This window comes from Bison bison, unplaced genomic scaffold, assembly GCF_000754665.1.
Source record: "Bison bison bison isolate TAMUID 2011002044 unplaced genomic scaffold, Bison_UMD1.0 scf7180017862278, whole genome shotgun sequence".
Taxonomy (NCBI): Eukaryota; Metazoa; Chordata; class Mammalia; order Artiodactyla; family Bovidae; genus Bison; species Bison bison.
This window is the reverse complement of record NW_011492850.1, coordinates 456,302-480,830: the sequence shown is the minus strand read 5'-3', so window position 1 is coordinate 480,830 and position 24,529 is coordinate 456,302. Positions and strand designations below refer to the sequence as shown.

The window sequence follows — 24,529 nt, the reverse complement described above, 5'->3', positions numbered from 1 at the left end:
TAATTAAAAAAATTTTAGTATGTGAGTTATATCTTATTTAAAAAAATAATTCTGCCTCCCTATAATTTCCATTTGCTGGCTATGCCTGTCCTCTAGAACAAAAAGGAACCAGCTTCTCTTACATGTGGCCCTTCAAGAATTTACAGGTAATTATTTGTTTTCTCTTTGTTTTCTTTTTCCAGCATTCAATGCTTTGGGCTATTCCAGACTTCTTCACCATTTTAGTGGCTCTCCTATGCTTCAGATAACAATAATAATAAGAGTGACCAACATTTCTGAAGAACTTACTATGTATTATGTATTTGCTAAGCATTTTGTTTTTATTACTCCCTCTAACAGTTATGCTATATCATTATGTTCATTCTGTATGTGAGGACCTTAAAGTTTAGAAAGATGAAGATTTCAGAGCTAGTAGGTATTAGAGGCAGACCTCAAATCCAGGTATGATTTCAGAGCCCACATACTTCCACACTGAGCTATCTGCCTACCCCCAACTAGATGATTCTAGTTCATCAAAAACCTCTTTAAAAGGTAGGACCCAAAATGGGGGGAAAAAAAAAAAACACATAATACATATGTTCTTACCACTATATCATAGAATTGGACACTATTGCTTCTACTATTGCTGCTTAAAGCTGTGTTCACTTTTATAAAAGTTACAAAATCCAGATTCAGTTAAAAAGTCCGCACTTTTTTTCCCACATGAACTACTTTTATGCCATATCAGCCCATCCTGTATTAGTACACCATGTTTTTTGAATGCAATTATTGGTCCTGTAATTTCTTTCTTTTCAATTCAACATGCTGAATCTTTACCCCAAGTTTTCTTTATTTAGATAACTTTACACTTTATTCATATAATCACAGAATTTCAACACTGCACCAAATCTCAGAAGTCAATTGGTCTGAACCTCTGTTGTACTGATAAGGACACCAAACTGACCTGCCGCAAGTTTGTCTGTAAATCCAGAAATTTCCCCTAGTTTTGGATCACCTACAACTGTACTTCTATCTTTACCTAGTCTTTATCAAAATATAAAGCATCACTTAACTGAAAGTATTCTATGAAGTCTTACCCCAAGATTGGCTCCTATTTAGTCAGTTCTGTTATCTCAATTACACCAGCATCCTGTCTACACCTCTTCATTAAATTCAGAGAGAAAATTGCTCCCTGAAAGTAAGCACACTACTTAAAGAATGATCCTTCTCAAGTATAATTTCGATCATGTCACTCACTCTTCTGCTCAGAAGCTAGTTTCAGCGCACAGCCCTTCTTACGACCTATTTGTCTGCCCTACTCCTATCATCCAATCTACTCCTTGGTGACCCATAACTTAAGCACTCCAGATTATTTCCACACTCAGGTCTACTGCTCCTTATATAAAAATCTTCTATCTAATCTCCAGTGAGAGGTACCACATTTTACCATCTGATATGTCTCTATTTTCCTTTCTTCTATCCTTGTTTCAAAGACCTGTTCAAAACCTATATCCTTTACTAAGCTTTCTCCAAACCATCCCACCCATCTCTGATCTAACAGCAGTTGTACTCCATGTTATATACTACATTATTTCTACCAATATGGCTCTTCTTCATTAAGCCATAACGAGGGCTTCCCTGTGTCTCTCTCAAACTGATATTTTTGTGGGGAAGAGCAAGTCTTCAGACCCTGGAGCGGTTGGCTTGAACACCATAACCACCTATGTTGCAAAATCCCCTCTCAACCTCATGTGGGGCTCTGCCTGGTAGAACACAAGGCAAGGCAATCAAAAAAATCATCCTGGGGTACAAGGTCATCCCTCACATCCCAGGGATGAATTATGGACACAGGAAGAAATTATGGACATAGGAAGAAAGGGGAGAGATGGGTAAGTGAGATAGCCAGAAATAAAGGACCCCATCTCCTAATACAGGAGACCTTTCAACTTTGCAAATCCATGTTCAACTGTAATAGGAGTACACCATATGCCCTGTTAGTCTCAGTGGGAACTGGGACTCTCTGCTAAAAATAAGAGATTAAATAGCTCTCTTCTTGAGATGGCTCAAGTTGACTTTATCATCCAAGTTCCCTTACAAATCTATAGTTCTATTAAGTTACCACAGTACCATTTTTGGAAGACAGCCTACATCTTAAACTAAAGGTATATGTAAAAAATCTTCTAAAAATATAACAACAACAACAACAACAAAAAAAAACTCTAAAAACTGCATTTGGTTCCTGAAACTATATGAATGCCCTCCTCTGGAGAAAATTTATAACTTATTTAAGTAGTTTTCTCAGTGACTTCCTCCTAGTCTCTTCCCTTCTCTGGCTTTGGATCTCTGAAAGAACGCAGTTCACAGGGGATGCTTTGAGTACAGGGAAAGTTTTGCGGGAGGGGGCTTTTTCCCTGTAAAACAATTTCATAAACGAATCTGAACACTTTATCAGCTCCATACGGTCACGTATTTTTCTGAAAAAGTCTGCCATTTCTGACACGAAGAGGTCCACTCTTTCATTGTTACTATTCAAACAGACACATGGGGAATGAAGTGAAGGGGAGGAATGAAGGGCGAAAAAGAGAGGGAAAAACAAGGGATTCCTCCTAACGGAACTAGAAAACATTCCAACTGAATGGATGCCCATAAGTCCCCTCTCAATAAAACAGATGAAAACCAGACCCCAACTCTCACATGTCACCAGCAGCCTGGATTCGTTTACATGTAGCCACTTTACAGATTTCAACAAAGCTGGGATTTGAATAGCAATTCCAATCTATCTAGCAATGGCTGTGATTCAGGATCAGTCTCCTTAGTAATACAGGATAGAAAAAATTGTTCTTTCAAGTTTCCTAAGTGAATGGCCACTCGTCTACAGAAAAGCTTAAAATACTGTAGTAGCTTGTGTCAGCTCCAAGATGACCAAAGTTTGAGCAGGAAATAAGCCCCTTTTTCAAATAAAAGCCAATGTTCTCTCTCCTTGTTTTCTCCACCGACTGTTCTGTATCAGCAGGGTGAGGCCAAGTGGCACCCAGGGCTTCTCTGCAGCTCTGCCTTCAGCTTTTTTTTAGTGAGGATTTGGTCATTAAAAAAATAAAACAACAAAGCAAAACACTACCACATAGGAGAAGAAGAAAAAGAGAGGCGTGCTTTACAAAACAGCTATTTCAAAATCATGATTTTTTAAAAACTACACAGAATGTGGAACGGAGGGGGGAAAAATGTCTCATGTGGGTTGCGTCGGCCCTGCAGCTGCTCCTCATTAAAGCTCCTCTTTACTCCCTCTGGGCTGGTTTCCAGCAGAAAATTCTTTAAACAGAACTCTGCTTTCAACCCACTTTCTTCTTGCTCTAGGCCTCTCGGCCCCCCAATCCGCAGTGGCAGCCTGCCCTAGCTGAGCTAGAGAGGGGGGAGCTGTTGTTAAGGTAAATGAGGTAAGGGCAGAGGGGAAAAAAATTACAAAACCCAGAAACCAAATTAAGCATTGGTCAGTAACAAAGGTCTGCAGTCTGAAAAGGTCCCAAATCAGTCTGTTCTTTCCTGTGACCATAACGCCAGCTTAGTTTCCTGCTCCCTCCCCGCCCCCCAGGCCCCTGTTAAAGTAGATAAAAATGATTGCTAACAGCCAAAGCTAACTGTAACCAGTTAAAGTTCCTATATAATGCTTAATTCCCAAGGCTCTGGCTTACAAACTCCTAGATGCCCAAGAGTCTCCAGAATCAAGTCCAAACTCTCGGATTGGAATTCAAGAGGCCCAACCTACTAGTCCAACCTCACTGTCACCCTCCTCTCAGTACCTCCAGTTGAACATCTCATCAGGCTGTCAACTTTTTGATTCTGTAACTCTGTGTAAAGGTAACCACTGGGTTATGCTAATTACTGACTTTAAAAAAAAAGGGTACAGGAAGACGTCCTGCTAACTTCCTGGTAAAGAGGGAAAAAGGGAAGAGTTCTGTGATGTTGACTTCTTCTTGTCATTCCCACTCCCCTTCTCACCTCCCTTCCCCCCAAAAAGAAAGAGAAAATTTAAAAAAAAAAAAAAAAAGGAAATACTATAGCTTACTCAGCAAGAAAGAAAAACAAAAAGAACTAAAAAAAAGTATTCGTGTACAGAGTTAGGGCCCAGTTCTGGGCTGTCTGTGGTAAAACACACTTTCTAGGGCTTTGCTGGTTTGATGTAAAGGAAACAAAGACCAATATACAATCAATTTCTCCCTCCTCTTTCATTTTCTTTCTCTCTCTCCTCTCTCTCTCTCACACACACACGCACTTTTTTTTTTTTTTTACCACAACTAATAAAGACTACAAAATACTGTAGGACAGCCCATTTTTCTACTATGTAAATTCAGCTTCCTGAGCAGAACATTTCTGCTTTTCTTGTAGTATTTCAGAAAATGTTAATCTTGGTTCCCACATTAGGCTGAATGCTTCCAAATTAAAAGTTTCCCACAGGAAAAGAATTTCACAGGGAATTGTGAGGCTGGGAATTATCTTCTGAAGCTCCACCTCACTTGGTTTCCATGCATTTCAGTTTTTCAACACTACCCCCCATATGAATAAAGCAATAAACACACACTGATTTTAATAAATTCAAACCAGAAAGAAGCTGCCGTGGTATACACTTCAAAACTGTTAATAATTCATAGCACTGTTCATCTTCATCAGAAACTATGAAATCAGTAACCATTGCAATGGGAAACCATGCTTTATTTACACAAGAATTTGCAAACACCCTTATCTTCCAGTTTATAGTCTGGGCTCATTTATCAGAGCTCAAAAGCTGAACTGAGTGCCTAGCCTCTTCAATCATCACTTGAAAGAGTGGACAAGGGCACACAAACAGCATTGGAAGACTTCTGTTGCTGCCATAACAGAAGGTGGTCTTTCCTGTCTTCTAGCATACAATCCGTACCTTTACCAGATTTCACTGAGTGGACCCTGAGAAAGCATCTACTTGTGATTAAAATATGGCAAACGTATTCTAAATACATGAGTTTACAAAAAGCACCCTTCAGAGTAATAGGCAAAAACAAATGAGTTAAACCAGTTGTCCCCAAACATTGTAGAGTTACTGCAAGGAGTTTGCAAATACTTATAAATCACTTTCTAGACTATTAAATAATGTCCTCTCCATATGAAATGGACTGTAAATGCTGTTACTGTTATTAAAATGTGGAGACATTATAAAGGGTTATTGAATTCTCAGTAGATATTGACATCATGCATTGTATACAAACAAGAGACTGAGAACTGGCTTCATCTTAAGACCATCATCCCTTCATTCCATACACCCTTGCTAGGCTCAGTTTCTTTAGTTCCTAGAACACGTTCTAATGCACCTCCAGAACTTTGTACGTGCTGTTCATTCAGTCCAAACACTTTTCCCCGCCCTCTTCTCATAGTCAAGACCTAAAATTTCTTTAAGCTTCAGCTCAAATTTTATTTCCTTTGAGAAATAGGCTTGATGCCCCCTGCTGTATATTCTCATAATCCTAACATATATCATTCATTATCTTATATTATGATTATTTGTTTCTTCCCCAAGAGACTGAGAATTATTATCACTATGCTCATGGTGCCTAATACAGGAACTGGCGTACAGAAGGCATTCAACTATTCAGTGCTCATATTCTTAACCAAAGCCAAAAGGCAAAATGCAAGGGTCCATAAAATCCTTACACCTTCAAAAAAAAAAAAAATCCTTACACCTTCAAAAGACTTTAATTATACTCAAAGTTTGGGAACCACTAGGTTGAGCTATTTACCCAAAGGACTAACAGTACTAATTAAGATTCCTGATACATACAGGACTTTTTAACCTTCACTTACCTCTAAAACATTCAAAGTGAGTCAGTCAAACCTATATGGAGTAGACTTTGTAAATCATACTTTCTCCCCAAATAAGAACACTCTCTCCCTCTCTCTCTCTCTCTCTCTCTCACACAGTCTGCATTTTCTCTTGTAGTTTTATTAATCTTTAATAAAACACTGACTACATGAACCACCAAGATCCTGAGTGATAGAACACCCTACAAAGTGGCCTCAGTAGCATAAACTGTTAGATTATTCAGACACTAAGCAGTAAAAATTAAACAAAATTTCAGAGAAAAAAACTGAGTGTGTTTGCTTCCTGTTTTCTAACATGAGGAAATGACCACCTGTAAAATTCTGAAGTCCAAAAAATATCTGAAGGCAGAAAGTCCCAAAAGCTTACGGTTTGGCCTAAAAGGATTCCTAGTTGAAAAATAACTGTACTCAAATCATATCAAACCAAACGTGAATGCAAGAGTAGGCAGGAGAAAAACCTGCATTTTTCTGAACTTTGAGAGATAAGGTTGAAGAGAAATAAAAAATATTTCTTTGTAGATTCTGAATACATCATTCTCCCCAAAAATGTAATAATCACATGTATAGGTATGCAAGACCATTCAATGAATAATATAATATATTGAAATATATATAATATATAGAAAAATATAATTTCAAAATGCCCTGAAACACTATAAAATCCCATTTAAATGGCCTTACTTAGACTAGAACCACAGGTAATAAAAATAATGGACAGCGTGAAGAAATAAATAACAGTGCCTTGAATCCTTCAAGACCAAAACCACTAGTTCCCATAAAAGACAGGGCTGTGACCCAAAGCATAAAAATAATGGTTCTTGGGGGTAAAAACAAACCTTAGACATTATAATGGTCTTCCAAAGGGCTACGATAGATAAACTGATATACAATATATCTATGGTATTAAAATTGCATGGGGTTGGGGTAGAGAGATTAGGGGAAAAAACTCTAAAAATGCTCCTTTGGGGCAAGGGGGTGATAAAGATAAAAAGGTTGAGAAACACTGAGATAGCATATCCAAATAAAGTAATTTTTAGCTTAGTATCTGGCACACATAACACTCATAAATGTTAGTTGAATTAAACAGGAAAGTTTCCTACAAATGCTGCCTATATTTGTATATATTCAAACTCACATGACTTATAAAAAATTGTTCCTCAGCTTTGGAATCATAAGGGGATCAGTCCTGGGTGTTCTTTGGAAGGACTGATTCTAAAGCTGAAACTCCAATACTTTGGCCACCTCATGCGAAGAGTTGACTCATTGGAAAAGACTCTGATGCTGGGAGGGATTGGGGGCAGGAGGAGAAGGGGAAGACAGAGGATGAGATGGCTGGATGGCATCACTGATTCGATGAACATGAGTTTGAGTGAACTCCGGGAGTTAGTGATGGACAAGGAGGCCTGGTATACTGCAATTCATGGAGTCACAAAGAGTCGGACACGACTGAGCGACTGAACTGAACTGAAGTGATGCTTGATCTGCTATATGAAATCAAAATTTACGCTTCCATAGGGACAAAGTGGAAATCTTGCAAAGCTAAACAGTGGTCTAATGAGATTTATATACCATACATCCAGATACCATAAAGATGATTTCTTTTAAAAATACAATGCTATCATTATTTTATGTACTCTTGCATTCTTTTATCAAAAACAGCAAAACCTTCAATCCCTCACTACATGGCTGATGCTGGTAGTACATGTGAAAGTCTTAGCCTAGTGGTGTCTATACTTGGAAACATGCTCTATCAACAACTACACAGCTGGGACTGGATTTGGTTTATCTGTTTTCCTCTATATTGTAAGCTTTTGAGAACAAAGGTAATTATTAAAATAATCATGATCACAATAATCACCCCCAAAAGTTTTCCACACAAAAGATAACTTTCATGAAGTTAATGACATCTCACAACACTTATTACTTTTATGACAATAAGAGAACAGTTACTGTCAAAGAAAAAATGTAATTTTTTATTTATTTTTAAAAAACATTCTTTATTTAACAGGATCTTGGCTTTGGTGCAGACCTCCAATACAGATCATCTCAACTAGAAAAGTTGCATCAACTAAAAACTGATATAGGAAGATTCGGATATAATTCTTTGTTCTAATTTCAGCAACAGCTGCTTTAAGAATTCCTTTTGTATATTAAATAAAAAAAAAGCTTAGCACAAAGAATGGTTCTTCCATATCTCATGCCATCCAAGGACATGAAGCATTTCAAATGGCTACTCTAAGATAAAGGTCAGCAAATACTGCCCTGGGCAAAATCTACAGGCCATCTGTTTTTGTACCTCCAGCCCAGGGGCTAAAACTGGCTTTTACATGTTTTAATGGTTATGTTTTAAAGAGATATATAGGTATGTACATCATATCCTTAATTTGCTTCTTGGCCAGCAAAGCTCAAAACCTTTACCATCCGGCACTTTAAGAAAAAAGTTCACTGATGTCTGCTTTAAGGCCAGGACAGCATTAAAGTGTACATAGGAGAGTCCCAGTCCATCCTAAAGGAAATCAGTCCTGAATATTCATTGGAAGAACTCATGCTAAAGCTCCAATACATTGGCTACCTGATGAGAAGAACTGACTCCTTGGAAAAGACCCTGATGCTGGGAAAGATTGAAGGCAGGAGGAGAAGGGGACAACAGAGGATGAGATGGTTGGATGGCATCACCAACTCGATGGACATGAGTTTGAGCAAGCTTTGGGAGTTGGTGATGGACAGGGAAGCCTGGCGTGCTGCAGTCTATGGGGTCGCAGAGTCAGACACGACTAAGGGACTGAACTGAACTGAGGCTAAAAACACCTTCAAAAGATGTGCTCGCAATTTAGGTTAACTTTTTTTTGTTTATTAGAACTCAGCCACTTTAGGAGCACTTGTTAAGAACCATGTTTAGTTTCAGAAAGACAAAATCATCAGAGAATCATCACTGTCAATTGTTATACCTCTGCATAGTTAGAACCAATAATAATAAAAAGGACAGACATTAAGGAAAAGAATTAGAGTGTATAAACTTAATGTGGTGACTCAAGACAAAAACTACTACTTCCCTTAAAAGATGGGATCAGGCCCAAAGGGTCAAAAAAAATTTTTTTAAGCTAAAGATATTACAATGATTTGTGACCTTCCAAACCAAAGAAACTGAATATCAAACAAGAATCCTGAAAGTACGCATTCAAGTTCACACAAAGTGAAGATAAATGCATCCTGAGAGGCACTTCACTTACTAAATGGAAGCAAGGCAAAGTCACAGCTGACGTGGCTACATTCTCCTGCATCATTCTGCTTTAAAAACCCATGTCTACTGGTAGGTGAGACATACTCAGGACATACTTGAAGACAGGTAGGTAGGTAGAGAGAGAGAGATGTAATGAGTCTGTTTCTTATCTGAATGAGAATAAAAATGTAGCTAGTCTATTATTTTACAAAAACTCTCACCAGAGACTTGAGCATGTTCTAAGAGCTTTTGACTGAGTGGCTCCCCACAGACCTTTCCTCTAGATCAAGCCCTGGTTCTTGCACTAGGTGTGAATCTTGAAAAAGCCACTTTACTTCTCTGAGCCTCAGTCTCCTCATGTATTAAAACAAGATGCTAGGCCAAATTACCTCTAATAATACCTTTAAAATTGTATGATTCCATTTAGGTATGTTCTACAGCCCCCGTGGATATTAATATCCTTTAGGAGGATTAAAGACCTACTTTAGGAGGAACTGAAAAGAATTTCCACATTGTTTTGTTTCGTGGAATATTAAAAAATAAAATGTATAGCTAGAGTTAAAATTCTTGGTCTTTCAAACTGCCTCTTAAAGCCCTAAGTTGTTTGTTTTTAATTCTGCTTTTCTCTCTTCCCCTTCTCTGTTTTCACCCTGAACAGCAGTCCCTTGAGAGTTGGTACCAAGAATGGAAAGAAATAGGGCTGAATCTTTAGGTCACCTAATGGGGGCTGAGAAGCAACTTTTAGTCCCACTCTACATTCCAATCAGTTATGTAATACAGGACAAGTCACTTAGCCACGTTAAGCCTTGGGTTCCTCATCTTATAAAACAAAATGAGTGGGAAAGGTGCTTGACAAAATCCCTTCCACCCCCTGAGCTTGATGACTCTACAATTTTGGTTTTTTAATTTCTTTAGCAATACTGCCTGAGAATGCAATGATGTTTGCTGATGGTAATGCTTGGGGTCAGTGGTTGTGTATGTCTTGACCATCAACCCACTCTAAGCAGGGACTCCCTGGGGCAAGAACTGTGCATGTCTCTTCTTTTACATTCTTCATGCTACCTAACTCTCATCCTTCTAAGCACACAGACAATTCAATGCACACTTGTATAAAGGAACTGTTGCACAACCCACACTTTCAGCTAACCCCTTGCAGGAAGCATAAGGAAGCAAAGAATAAGCAAAAGAGAAAGAGCGATATATTTAAATAAGATATGGAGAATAAAGAGGAACCGTGAGCCTAAAAGGGAAAGAAAGGCCTCTTCCCCAAGTCATATGGCCAACATGAACGCCTGTTTTCCTCAGCACGGAATAGTGGTAGACACTGCAGTCTCTCCCTTTATGGACTCTGATCCACTGACAAATCACACAAGACTAAAAATGACGTGTGTGTCTGGGAAGAGATGCACCAAATTTAAGCTTGCAGGGAATCAACCACTTAATTAAATTCATGTAGGACCTTTTTCCAGACATAATTTTTATACATCATCTCAACACAGCTTAAGTACCTATCTTACTCATTTCCCCACCTCATAATGCTCTCATTAATTTTTATAAAATTTAAGAAAGAATAGGTGATGTCCCATAATTAGAGAGTATGCTTCTCTAAAAACTAATTATAAACTCTGATTGTCAGTGTCAGCCTTTGCCTAGGAGGAAATGAGTCAACTTTTCATTAGTAATCAAGTTCTGTCCATTTTTTTAAGAGTGACCCAGAAATTCAAGGCCATGAGTTTTAACAATATGAGACAGAGAATGAGACACCACAAATATTACTTACAAATGCAGCTAAGAGGAAAATTAAAGTCAGAAAGGTTCCTGAGGTACTTTTCAGGCTGAGTGTGATTTCAGAAGAGGCAAGTTGCCCAGCAAAATAATTCCTTAAGGAGATGTCTCTGGCTTACACAATAACCACCAGCATTTCAACATTTTAAAGGGACAGGGGGTTAAATGGCCAAGTCACTGCCATGGTCTAGGCAAAGGAATCATAACCACTATTAAATGTTTTCCACACAGAATAGGCATCCCTGGTTTATTCTATATAATTGAGGGTTTGGATGTGTACTATATAATCAGAGGAAACAAGCAGAAAAGGACATGAGCTAATTTGGGGTAACCAGAGATGTGTCTAACAGATGCTTGCTTACTCTGGATCCCTGAAATGAACTGGATCAAGACAATGATACGCTGGACAGAAAAGATCTGAGGTTGGGATGCCTCAAATCAAGAATGCACTATGCCTTATATGAAGACTGATCCTGCTCCTGACATTTCTGTTTTTCCATCACTCCTCCTAACCCTTTTTTTTTTTTCTTGCCTCAGAGATTTTGAATTCTGAGTTTCCCTGTAAACAATGTCCACAAGTCTACCTGGCCACTCTGTTCTGGAAGCAGCACAAGACTGAACAGTCAAGGCCAAAAGGCGGAGGGAAGGAGAGATGATTGCTCCCAGCTGCCCCCTCTTCTTTGTCCTTGGCCTCCCCCCTCATCCCTTAATCCAGACAGCCTATCTCAGGCATTCAAGCCAACATGTGCTAAAGGAATGAGTTTTCAAATCAGTTAGCTGTCATTGTGAAACAGATTAAAAATCCACAAGCTAGTTGAGCAAAACCTCACACAAACTGAAGTACAGACAGAGAACACCCACGATGTAAAAAAAAAAAAAAAAAAGTTTTAAAACTATGTCATTAAGGAAAAAACTGACAATATTGGTAATGATTATTTCAGTTATAGCCTTTTCTAGTCGCCTCAGTCTCACTACTTCCATCCCTCTGCCTATCCATTTCCTAAGACACAGTCAATATTCTCAGATTTATTCTCAGATTATAAGTGAACCACAAGATATTCTCTGATTTTAGTCTTCCATCCCATAGCAGTTGTTCTCTCGTCTCAATCTCCACAGTTCATATACATACATATATTATATGTATGTACGTATGTGTGTATATATATGTGTATACATATGTATGTGTATGCCTCATCTCCCCAATAAGATGCCAAGACATCAGAGAACTGCCACCATGTCTTATGCAAGAGAAACACAACACTTATTAGCAGACACTCCTGAGGAGGTCTAGATACTTCTGAATAAGAAAGTCAGACAGCACAGGCCTCCTCAGCCTTTATGTTTGATCACAATACCTTGCACAGTGCTTAATCACAGTAGCCAGTTCAATAAACACCAGTTTGATGAAAATTAAACTTTCCTTTGAAGAGGGATATGGACTGAGTGCACCCCTTCAAAATTCTTATATTGAAACCCTCATCCCCAATGTGATGCTATTTGGAGCTGGGGACTTTGGGAAATAACTCAGCAGATGAAGTCAAGAGGGCGGGGTCCTCATGAGGGGATTAGTGCCACCATGTGAGGATATAGTGAGAAGCTGGCTGGCTACAAAGCAGGAAGAAAGTCCTCACAGGGAACTGAGGAAGCCAGCACCTTGATCGTGGACTTCCCAGCCTCCAGAACTATGAGAAATAAATGTCTGTTGGTTAGGCCACCTGGTCTCTGGTAGTCTGTTATATAGCAGCCTGAGTTGACTAAGACAAACAGTGATGATCCTAAAGTGTCTTAGAGTCTGACTTTCAGTGTTGAGGATACAGGGCTATACATATAGTACCTGTTGGAAAGTAGCCTGAATCCACATAGACTCTGTGCCCTAAATGCTACTATTCTACTTTCTCATTAATACCTACTTTCTCCTCAAACTTATGTAAAGAAGAAAAAATGGATATAACATTCCAGTTGGATATGTATCCTCAGTAATGCCACCTGTTATTTAAATAACGCCTTTATTAGTCTTTGCTTTCACTTTCTTTCCACAAAGGCCTTTTCATTTGGATCCAAGTAGAAGACCATTTAGGAGAAGAACACTTTAAACAGAAGGTAACTGCATTAATAAGAAAACTGAAGGCATCACTATGAGAGTCAGTAATACATATTCAGACACAGAGGATGAAGTGCTAGTGAAGATTACCGATGATGAGTGAATAAGGTATAGAAAACTTCAGGACGCCCCAGAGAAACTATAAATGACACTGAGATGTAAAACAAAACACAACTAAAAAACTAGGAAAACAAAACACATAATACACATACACACACACACACACACACACACACACTCAACACAATGAGGGGATGGGGGTGGAGGAAACACTAAACTCCATTCCTAGCTACAAAATTCCTAGCTCAGGATGCTGAGAAGAAGGCTTAATGAAAAGCTTCATCACGCCCACACATTTAAGCTAGCTTAACAGAGAAAAAAGTACTTGGAAATTTTTAGATAATTACATTTTTATCACATTCTGACTTCCTCAAACCCTTTGTATTCAATCTTGCTAGCCTTGATAAAGACAGATAGCCAAAATTTTAAATGAAGGATTTAATTAAGTTACTCCAGATCATGAAAGAGAAATATTTCTCATTCTGCTTAGTCAAAACAAAAGGGGGATAAAGGAATTACCACATGAAATTAATGGTGCTGACATGCCACAATGGAACAATGAGAAAGAAACTTTACTTAGGATTACGGTTAACCTGTGTTATGGGGACTGTGTTGAAAGAAGCCTAGCTAAACTCCTAACTATTTGTGCCAGGTTTGCAGGCCAAGATTAGTTGGTTTAACTTACTGGCAATGACCCAAGACAGGCAAAAGGATACAAGCAGAGCCTAAGAACCACCTTTTCCTACTTCTCCACCTAACATTGAAGTTTGTAAAGTTTCTAACCTAAAGGATAAAGATCAGTTGAACAGAACATAGGAATTCTGCTGTTTTATATTGATAAGAAGCTATTAATCAATTTTTCATACTTCATGAAAAATTCCTCAGGGACACAACATATTTGTTAAAGGATTTTTTCACGGACAAACATTAATAAGAACAGCTTAGAAATGGTTCTGTTGAAAGGTCCAGACCCCAAGTCCTAAACAAAGAAAGCCACACAGGACACACATCTATATGTCTATAACTCACACTGCAAGTATAAGGCTGTGCGTTTAACAGCTTGTGATTCCTGTGATGGCAGCATCATTTATCAGAAGTGGTAGAATTTAACTTGTCTCAATTTCACAGCTGCATAAAATCTGTCTGGACTTGCTCATCTTCCATTAGGAAAAAAGGGAGAAGTTTCAAGGTTTTAATTTTTTCTACTAAAAAGCATGTTAGCACACAATATCCTCTACCCCCACCTTCACTGCTGTCTTCTTATATTTCATCTGCATTAACTGCACTGAGCTCCTATGGTCAAGGCCACTTCTCAGAAATGCAGCATTAGCCAAGCCTGGCCCATGTATTCAGCTGGCAAAAAAACTTTGTATGGGTTTTTCCGTAAGATGGTACAGAAAAACCCTAACAAAATTTTGGCCAACCCAATATTATGAGCTACCCAGGCCTACCTATGTCTCTACTTTAAAGGAAACTATATAGAATTTTAATCATAATCCTGATCCGAAAAGCTACCTTTCATGCACTTTCAAATGTTCCACACTGCCTTTTCAGAAGATCCTGTTTAAACTACCACTTTAAAATAGGTAATTTTGTCCCATTTTACTGATAAGCAAACTGAGACTCAGAGAAACAGTACATTTTCAAACAGCACACCTCAGGTCAGATACTTAAAGAGTTATGTGATATTGGGCAAAATATTTAACCTGAGTTTTCATATACTCACTGGTAAAACAGGGATATTAAAATTATCTACCTTACATGAGGAGGCTTCCCAGGTGACTCAGTGGTAAAGAATCCACCTGCCAATGCAGGACACACAGGAGACACAGATTGGATCCCTGGGCCTGGAAGATTCCCTGGAAGATGAAATGGCAACCCACTCCAGTATTCTTGCCTGGAGAATTCCATGGACAGAGAAGACTGGGGGTCACAGAGTCAGACACAACTGACCGACTGAGCATGCTCAACCTTACCTGAGGACTAGAAAAATACACGTAAACAGCTTAATTGAGCACAGAGGCTAGTAAGTAATAATTGCTCAATAAATGTTAGCTAGTATAATACTCTAACTTGCCAAAGATCTAGTTACTGACAGTACTTGGGGCTCAACTTCACGTCTATCTGACATGAAAACTTGTCCTTTCCATGTCACCAAACAGGGCTCTTTCAAATGTGTTACTTTACTCACCAGTGCCAAACTAACCATACAGGAGCCTAGAGCCAAAAAAAAAAAAAGAAATCAACAGTTCTGATTTCATCTTTTTTTTTAATGTACATATTTTAATCATAATTTTTGCATTAATTTTGAACTATTGCCTTCAAATATTATTTATCAAGATTGAAGGAACCTTGCTGGCAAAACCAGTTTCAGCAGGAAAAGAGAAAGCGATTTAATAGTCGATATTTTTCCCAGTGCCTTTCTTTGATCTGATACTGCCCCTGAACAGCACTGAGTGCACCAGCAAGGTGAGTGAAAGTGGAAAATGTTGAGTCAAGCATGACTTTTGAAAGTGCCTTTCTAGGGCAGTGCCACCACAACACACTGGTGATGCATCCTGTAAGTCAGGCTCGGGAATATTTTGAGTATCTCTGTTCCCGGTTATTCAGTCATGTCCGACTCTGCAACACCATGGACTGTAGCCCACCAGGTTCCTCTATCCGTGGGATTATCCTGGCAAGAATACTGCAGTGGGTTGCTATTTCCTTCTCTCAAGAGGATGAAGAAGGCAATGGCTCTGGTTTTCTTGGGCAGCTTTTGGAGGCCTGGACCACGAACACTACTTCCTAATCCTGGCAAGGAAAACTGTTAGTTGTTTAAGTTTGATGTTTCTTAGCATTAATAGATAAATTTTAGGTGAAATGTGACAGTTATGTTTTATAACATTTTTTATTTATAATAATCTACTTTAAAATGTTTCTACTTAGATAGAGATTCTCAAAAGGAATCAACCATTCACAGAAGCTATATAACTCATGGTGACTTTCTATTGTTTCACAAATACTGTGCTAGTTACCTCTTAAGCAGTATGTAGAAAAGTTTGAAAAACTCTTAAAATTTTATTTTATACTGTTAAAAATAATGGTAGAGTTGTTGTTCAGTGGCTAAGTTGTGTCTGACATTTTGCAACCCCATGGAGTCCAGCAAGCCAGGGTCCCCTGTCCTTCACTATCTCCCAGAGTTTACTCAGATTCATGTCAATTGAGTCAGTAATGCTATGTAACCATCTCATCCTCCGCTGCCCCCTTCAATCTTTCCCAGCATCAGGGTCTTTTCCAGTGAGTAAGTACTGAAGTGGCCAAAGTATTGAAGCTTTAGCTTCAGCATCAGTCCTTCCAATGAAGTAATGGCAGAGTAACTTAGATCAACTCTCTCATTTATAATTATTATAAACTTCAGACAAAATGTTAAAAGGTACCAGAGAGCAATCAAAGCAGGCAGAAACTAGAAGGGATATGAGCCTCAAAGGAAAAAACAAACTACATATATGAAACCTACACGTATATACCTTTTTCCCTGAAGGTATTCCCTAGTTCATGAAGCACAAGTGAATGGAAGTCCGATAAGAGCTAAGGAGTCAAAGGTATCTGGAACTGTCAAAATTCCTCTGAAAACTGAGGAAGAGAAATTCTGGGCCAGACAGAACCAGTTTTGTAACCAGACATGTTAAAAAACATGTCATGTAACTCCACAAAATGATATGAGGAACACAACAGAAAGCAAGAGCCGGAAGGCTGAAAAGCTGAGCACGGTTTCAGGGAGTCAGAGGTTTGAATTCAAGTGCTACCAAATTAGAGGGGCTTGAGATATACCCCAGTATGTGGTAAACACCTCATGCTTTCCAATGAATTCACTGAAGGGTCATACCTTGGGAATAAGGACTGTATCCAGACTCCAAGTCTTGACTAAGACACACCATCAGACTAAGAGCAAAACAGACCCACCATACCAGAACCTAAATACAAGCCTCCATAGCATCAAGCTGATCTTCCAGTAACATTCTCTAGAAGATAAATTTTAAAACACATCACTTGCAATGTCCAAAAATCAATAAAAACTACCATAAACATGAAGTAAAGGGAAATTGAAAGAGCTATTGATGGAAACACACCCAAAGACAACCCATATGTTAAAAACTGGTGGACAAGGACTTTAAATAACTATACTGTGTCCTTAAAAATACACATTTTGTGAATTTTGCAAATTGTAACCTCACCCACCCCCAACACTCTAGTGAACTTGAGTTGCCCATGAGTTTTAATCAAAGTGGGATTTGGAATGGTTTATATTTCAAAGCCTGAGAAAACAACTTGAAAGTGATTAATGACAGCCAAACTTAATTATATATTTACACCTCCCAGTAGGACAGGGAGAGAATGAAATGTCTTACTTCTGTGTAGTGAGAGGGCTTTATTAAGAGCTGACAACAACTATTTAGGAGCAATAATTGAGTTTTATGCAAGATTACACAGGTTCTTCTTGTCTAGCTCCCAATCTAATCACAGACTGATAGAATACTTAACAGTTAGAAAAAAACAGTTGAGCTGTATACAAAACTAACCTTTAAAAGTACTTGTCCTCATCTGTCAGTGTGATCTTATCAAAGATTTCTATAATTTCCATAAACAACCATTATAATTTAGCTAAGTCAATAACATTATGCTCTTTAAAGAGATAGTCAGTTGCCTTCTACTTTAAAACATTTTCCATTAACTCCCACCCACCCACTCACCCCAGTAAAAGAAATTTGGCCTCAGCTCTCTTTCCTTAATCCACTAAGCAATCTCATGAATAAAAAGACAGTCATTAAGTCCTGAATATCTGATGATGTGATTTTTGTAAATCTTCTAAGTGTTCTAATATTCATATACCATTTTGTGAAAATAATATTTACTGAGCAAGCTGGAGTAACTTCTTTCCCTAGGGAAAAAAAATAAAGGTGGTAAAGATATACTGAAAGGCCTGCTAAGTAAATGTTATTTTTACTTAAATTTTGCTTGCATTCTGTGGATGTTGGCAGGCGTGCCACTGTAGGATGAGTGACCTGGCATCCCTGATACTGTTCTTGCATTCCTGTGTCCACTTATGTTGATTCTTCTACTCCTGAAGATGCTAATATTACTTTTACTGAAGTAGAGAAACAATCACTTTTTACAAGCTTTGTTATCCACACTGGTCTCCCCAGAAGATGGCCTTGCCCAGTTTTCCCCTTATTCTGCTTTTCACTAGAAGGTTGTTTCCCTCACAACAGGATTGGAAGTCATTTAAGGGATGTCTAGGACTATATCTAGGACTATATCCATAAGCAATCCACTCCATCAATAATTAACAAGTATTCAGCAACAGAATTCTGGCAGCTCCATTTTTGTCCATCACAAAGTGAGTCCCCTGTTTCCTAGCAATGCTTCTTCCGAAAACTGGGGGCAACTTTGTCTCTCTCACCTTGGTTGGAGAGCCTGAGACTCAGATCTATTTTCTCTCCCAAAATGACCCTTAGTGTCCATTCCTGGTATGTGCTCAGAGTTTAGTCTCCTCTAGAATCTTCTCTCCCCATGTCAGACCACAAATATGTAGGCTAACACTTGGAATGTATTTTAAATTCTCCCTACATAAGTCACCAAGTTGAATTATCTCTAAATAGAACTAAATTGCCTCTCTGTATGGTACCGACATCCTGAACGCTACATGAAGCAAACAAAATTCTCAGAGGAAAAGTCCAGTCTCTACTTATTTAAGACAAATAGATTTAAAAACATGTGAGATGTTAACTACCACAAGATAGCTAAATAATAGAATGAAGCAAGTAACTAAGATACCAGATGCCAAAAACAGACTAAACAAGATTTCAGTGGCCAATTCTAACGTATTAAGTTCCTTTCCTTATTATCTCCAGTTGTGTTTCCATTCTTAGAGGAGACTACATCACATGTTTTTGGTTGGATTTTTTTCCCAGCTAGAAAAACTAAGTGAACAGCCTATAATCAGCTACATAAAAAATTTCACTTCCAATGTTATCTTTATTCCAATCCAAATAACCTATTGTTAAGCTTCACTGTCATCACAGCTTAAAATATTTTCACTTTGGTGAAGAAAATTTTTTCTGACTTGGAAAAATTCTTGTTCATAACATTAAAGAACTTAAATCCCGGTGTCAGAATAGACTTCATTTTAACAAATGTAATTATTACAGTTAAGTTATTCAGCTAAATATCCAAAAAAGAAACAAAACTATGTTGGATAAAATCACTTAAAATGCTTATCAGGCACATACTTCTACCAAAGTAAAGAACAAATACACCCCCAAAAAAGTATTAAAGAAGATCAATGTCATATTACCAAATCTTATTTTCTATTAAAGAAATAGAATGGATACATGTTCCTATCAAAATTTTTCAATTGAGGTAGAAGCGGGGGAAATTATCCATAGGAAATCTAGAGAAGCAATTTAAAAGATTACCTCACAGGCTTCCTCAAACAAAAAGTATGGCTACACTTATAATCAAACAGGAAGAAAAGAAACACTCTTGAGAACTAGCCTATACTCCCTAGTCCTATTCCTCATCCCAATTCATCTCTAGTGTGGCTAGTGTGTGCATGCTCAGCTATGTCTGACTCTTTGCAACCCCAAGAACTGTAGCCCGCCAGGCTACTCTGTCCATGGAATCTTCCAGGCAAGAAATACTGCAGTGGGCTGCCATTTCCTAACTCTAACCCTTATTCTTTTAAATCCATATAATGACCTTCACCCACAGCCCCTGCTCCCTACTCCATCCCTACAGGCATGTGTGTATTTTCTTCTCTCACAGACTCTCCTTCAGAATTGGATATTTTACATTAGGAAAAAAAAAAAGTGTTACATGGCTATAATATTTACCTATGGTAGGCAGAATTAAAGTTAACGTGCATTTGGTCTAACTTAAAAACAAGATCAGAGCTAACACATTGAGAATCGATTCTAATCTGAAAACTGAAATTTTCTTAACTGAAAGATTTCTTAACGATTAAACTGAAAAATGTTAAAGAATATACTCTCTGGGCTTCCCTGATGGTTCAGTGGGTAAAGAATCTGCCTGCAATGCAAGAGACACAGGAGACGTGGGTTTGGATCCTTGGGTCAGGAAGATCCCCTGGAGGAGGAAAAGGCAACCCACTCCAGTACTCTTGCCTGGAAAATCCCATGGACAGAGGGGCTTGGTGGGCTACAGTCCAAAGGGTCACAAAGAGTCAGACATGACTAAGCGACTAAGCACACATACACACACACAAGCTACTCACTGAAAGCCTTTATCATGATGAAAAAGATAAGGGTAAGACAGTAAGTTCTTATTAACCATTTATCTGACATCCAAATCCTCATCTTCCAAAAAACTACATCAGGAAAGTTAGTGAACCAGTAACATTTCACAGAAGTATTAAGTATAGGATAGTAGAGCCAAATTTTACCCAATTTCCTACTGAGGAAAAATAAGATATATGAAAATGAAAAAAAAAAAAAAAGAGAGAGAGAGAGAGAGAAACTTACTTGCAGTATCCTGTACCGTTGTGGTAGGTAACACATATTCCTTCATTTACACAAGGCTCATAGCCATCCCGACATTGCAATGCTAAAAATAAAAACAAATGCACATTAGAAATAAGTCACTAATCATAACCCTTAGACATTAAAGAAACATCCAATTCAGGGCATCTTTTTATCTTTTGGCTTCTGGTGTCATAGAAGTACAAAAGCTCATCCCAAGAGTCTCTTCCCATAGTAACTGCTCTGTGGTCCTGAATGGCATTCTTAATTCTCTGTACTTCTATCTCTCTGGCTGCAACATCCCTTTCCCAACGATACTAAGAGAATTAAAGTTATGCTATCCAATCCATGATATACTACAAGCATCTTGGGATTTGGATACTTCAGATAAACAATGTAAGGATTCATCGATGAAAATTCAGGAAGATCGTAGATACTAGGTCACCATGATATCAATGAATTACTTAAGGCTTCACGTGAAATTTCAAAACAGGCCATTTCAAGAAGTAACCAGAAACATCAATAATATTCATTCAATAAACTATATTTGAGAGCCTAAGGTGCAATGCCAGAGACCTGAGTTCAATTCCTGGGTCAGGAAGATTCCCTGGAGAAGGAAATAGCAATCCACTCCAGGATTCTTGCCTGGAAAATCCCATGGACAGAGGAGCCTGGCAGGCTACAGTCCATGGGGTCGCAAGAGTCGGACACGACTTAGCGACTAAACCACCACCACCAATATGTAGCAGATGCTGTATTAGGATCCAGAAGAAAAGGCAGAAATAGAAAACATAGAGAAATAAATAAAACATAATCTCTAACTAACTTCAAGGGGCTCACACAAAGATGGGAAGCAGACCATGAATAGAGCTTGTAGAGGAGGGAGGATATCAAAGTAAAGAAAATGAAGTTAATTATATATATATATATATCAATAAGATAATAATTCTCAAATTCTTGAATCCTCATTCCCGTAGTAAAAAGGCACTTCGCCATCCTAATTCCCTCCCAAAAGAGACTGCTCAGAAATAAACAGCAATAGTAGAAACTTCAACTGAGTTCAGCTGAAAGAGGAGGAAGTCTACCCAAAGGCTGCCATTTGTTTGCTGGATAGTTACAATATCTTGATCGTTTAGCTTTTAGAGTTAGAATTTTCATCACCAAAATGCTTATCAAGAATCCTAGTAACAGAAAGGCAAGACAGAAAGAAACCTTGTCAAACAATAAAAACCAAAATGGAAATCCATGAAACATTTTCTGGAAGATTATGAAGATATTCATCTCCTAGGATGGTTCATGTAAAAATACCTGAAAGCAAAATCGAGAAGGCCCTGGTTTTGAGTTTCCTCTGTGCATATCACTCTATGAATAGAGTGTACATATCACTCTATGAATAGAGTGTACATATCACTCTATGAATAAATTACAACATCAGAGGCTCTAGGTCTGCCCTTCTGGGGGATACTAGCTTCTTCTCACAGCAGGGCCCATGCACAAGCTAGATATCAGAACAACTCCTCTACTGACAATTACTGCATGAGAACCCTTTGCTTGCCCACTACTGTTATCAACATCAAACTGATGAAAGTTTATAAAAATCTCATCTGTTAAGATAATAATATTTTTTAAAACAAGTAACAATAGTTAACACACAACAATACTGTTTAAAGCACTTACACAGACTAATTAAATCTTCCCCACAACCCTATGAAGTAGTTAATTTCATTAAACTCATTTCCACAGAAAGCATAAGTGACCTACCTATTGTCACAACCATGAGTTAAAGAGCCAGGATTTGAACCTAGGGAGTCTGGATCTCATGAGAGAGTCCGTCCTCTGAACACAGTAATATGCTGCTCCCCACTATGACATTTTTCTTCTCAAGTTGGGCAGAATAGGTATTATTATACCCACATATTGGAAAGTGAAGGCCAAGGAGATTAAGAGACCACCTCATGGGGCATTCCACCCTAGCACTAGCTATGACACTGCAGGGCTTTACTGAATCCAGCCCCATCTCCGTGACAGCTGTTGGGATCACACAAGCAGTCACTAGGTTGTAGTCCGAACAGGCGTATGCAGGAACAGGGTCATCTTGTTGTCCATATCCCACTTCCCTGTAGGGCTCAAATGCTCCCTCTTCCCACACTGATAAGCCCAATGCAACAACTATAATTAAAACAGTTAATGTCAGGTTATTTCCTCCATACCAAAGTTCTCAAACTGATTTTTTTATTCTCTTTAGACACTTTTATTAGTTTCAATGAGAACTTCCTGACTTTTTTTTCTATTTGCTTTTTTCTTTAAAAAAAAAAAAAAAGGCAACCTCACAGTAGGAAAGGAATGTCCTGTAGGCACAGAGCAAGCCACAGCTCTGTCCTCCCCCTGCAGGAATCCTGGTGCAGTAGAGGGAGTAAGAAGTCCTGAAACTCTGTCCTGACCACAAATGAACTGCACCCCTGCAAGAAAAGCAGAATCTCATGGGGGATCAATTTCCCAACCTGTAAACCAAATGGGGGTGAACGAAATACTCCTGGAGGGCCCCCTGTGATCCAACAGTGACAGCTCCCTCATTAACAGAACATGAATGCCATGCTTGGTGCCTAGAGAGATTTATCCAAAGGATATAAGAAGCCAGCCACCTGTGACTCAGAAAGCCATGGATGCAAAGAAAGAAGAAAAAAAAAAAATCAGTCTGTTCCTATTAAGTGTCCTGGCAAATCATTACACTGACAGGTTCAGAGAAATATAAACAACCTAAAGTCAATATGTGGCAATCAATATAGAAAATAACTTTATAGCCTAGTCTCAGTGAACCAATCAAATTCAGTGACCAAAAAGGAGGTGGGCTTACAAGGCTAATAATTAATGCTATGTGACTGATTTGCAGGATCATGCTACCTTGAACTTTTAACATTTACTAAGCCACAGTTCTCAAACTTTAGTGTGTATCAGAATCATCTGAAGGGCTTGCTAAAACACAAACTGCCCAACTCCATTCCCACAGTTTGTGAGGGAATCAGTCTAAAGCGGGTCTGGGAATTTGCGTTCCTAACAAATTCCCAGGTGATGCTAATTCTGCTAATTTGAGGAAACACATTTGGAGACAACAGCTGTATTAAAGCATGATAGTCCACTTTAAGGAATTGCCTAAGAATGTATAATACATTGGAAGTCTTGGATGATATATAGTGCCTGAATGAATGAACAACCAATAAAAAAAGTAAAATTTGGACACTACTTTGTTCAGGGGCTATTTCTAAAAGAATACTGTAATTATTTGTCATAAAAACAGAAGGTAAAACTTTGATAACTCAAAAGCATGATGGTGAGATTGGGAAAGACCTCATTTCAAAATTCTATTTACTTTCTCCCATGTAAAACAATTAAACTTCATAAAATTTAAGTAGCTTTATATCTGTAGAGTAGAAAGTGAAATGTTCAATCATACTAACCAAAGAAATCACGCTTAAAGTGTTCTTTTAAGAGATTCAGAGAAACTAGTCACTCACAAAAGGAGTAACTTTTTCCAGAATTTTCATCTTAAGCTACAGTTCAGTTCAGTCGCTCAGTCGTATCCGACTCTTTGCGACCCCATGAATCACAGCACACCAGACCTCCTTGTCCATCACCAACTCCCGGAGATCACCCAAACCCATGTCCATCGAGTCGGTGATGCCATCCAGCCGTCTCATCCTCTGTCGTCCCTTTCTCCTCCTGCCCCCAATCCCTCCCAGAATCAGGGTCTTTTCCAACGAGTCAACTCTTCACATGAGGTGGCCAAAGTATTGGAGTTTCAACTTTAGCATCAGTCCTCCCAATGAACACCCAGAACTGATCTCCTTCAGAATGGACTGGTTGGATCTCCTTGCAGTCCAAGGGACTCTCAAGAGTCTTCTCCAACACCACAGTTCAAAAGCATCAATTCTTCAGCGCTCAGCTTTCTTCACAGTCCAACTCTCACATCCATACATGACCCCTGGAAAAACCATAGCCTTGACTAGATGGACCCTGTTG

General features: G+C 38.5%; 1 protein-coding gene across 1 annotated transcript in view; it reads right to left on the bottom strand.

Annotated features, from left to right (window-relative positions):
- The window catches only part of NOTCH2 (notch 2), a 175,669-nt gene that overhangs the window by 102,488 nt on the left and 48,652 nt on the right, over positions 1 to 24,529 (bottom strand). The window contains exon 2 of the mRNA XM_010832827.1: positions 20,516 to 20,597. Within this exon, the coding sequence (XP_010831129.1) occupies positions 20,516 to 20,597 (82 nt within the window). The remainder of the gene's footprint in view (positions 1 to 20,515; positions 20,598 to 24,529) is intronic.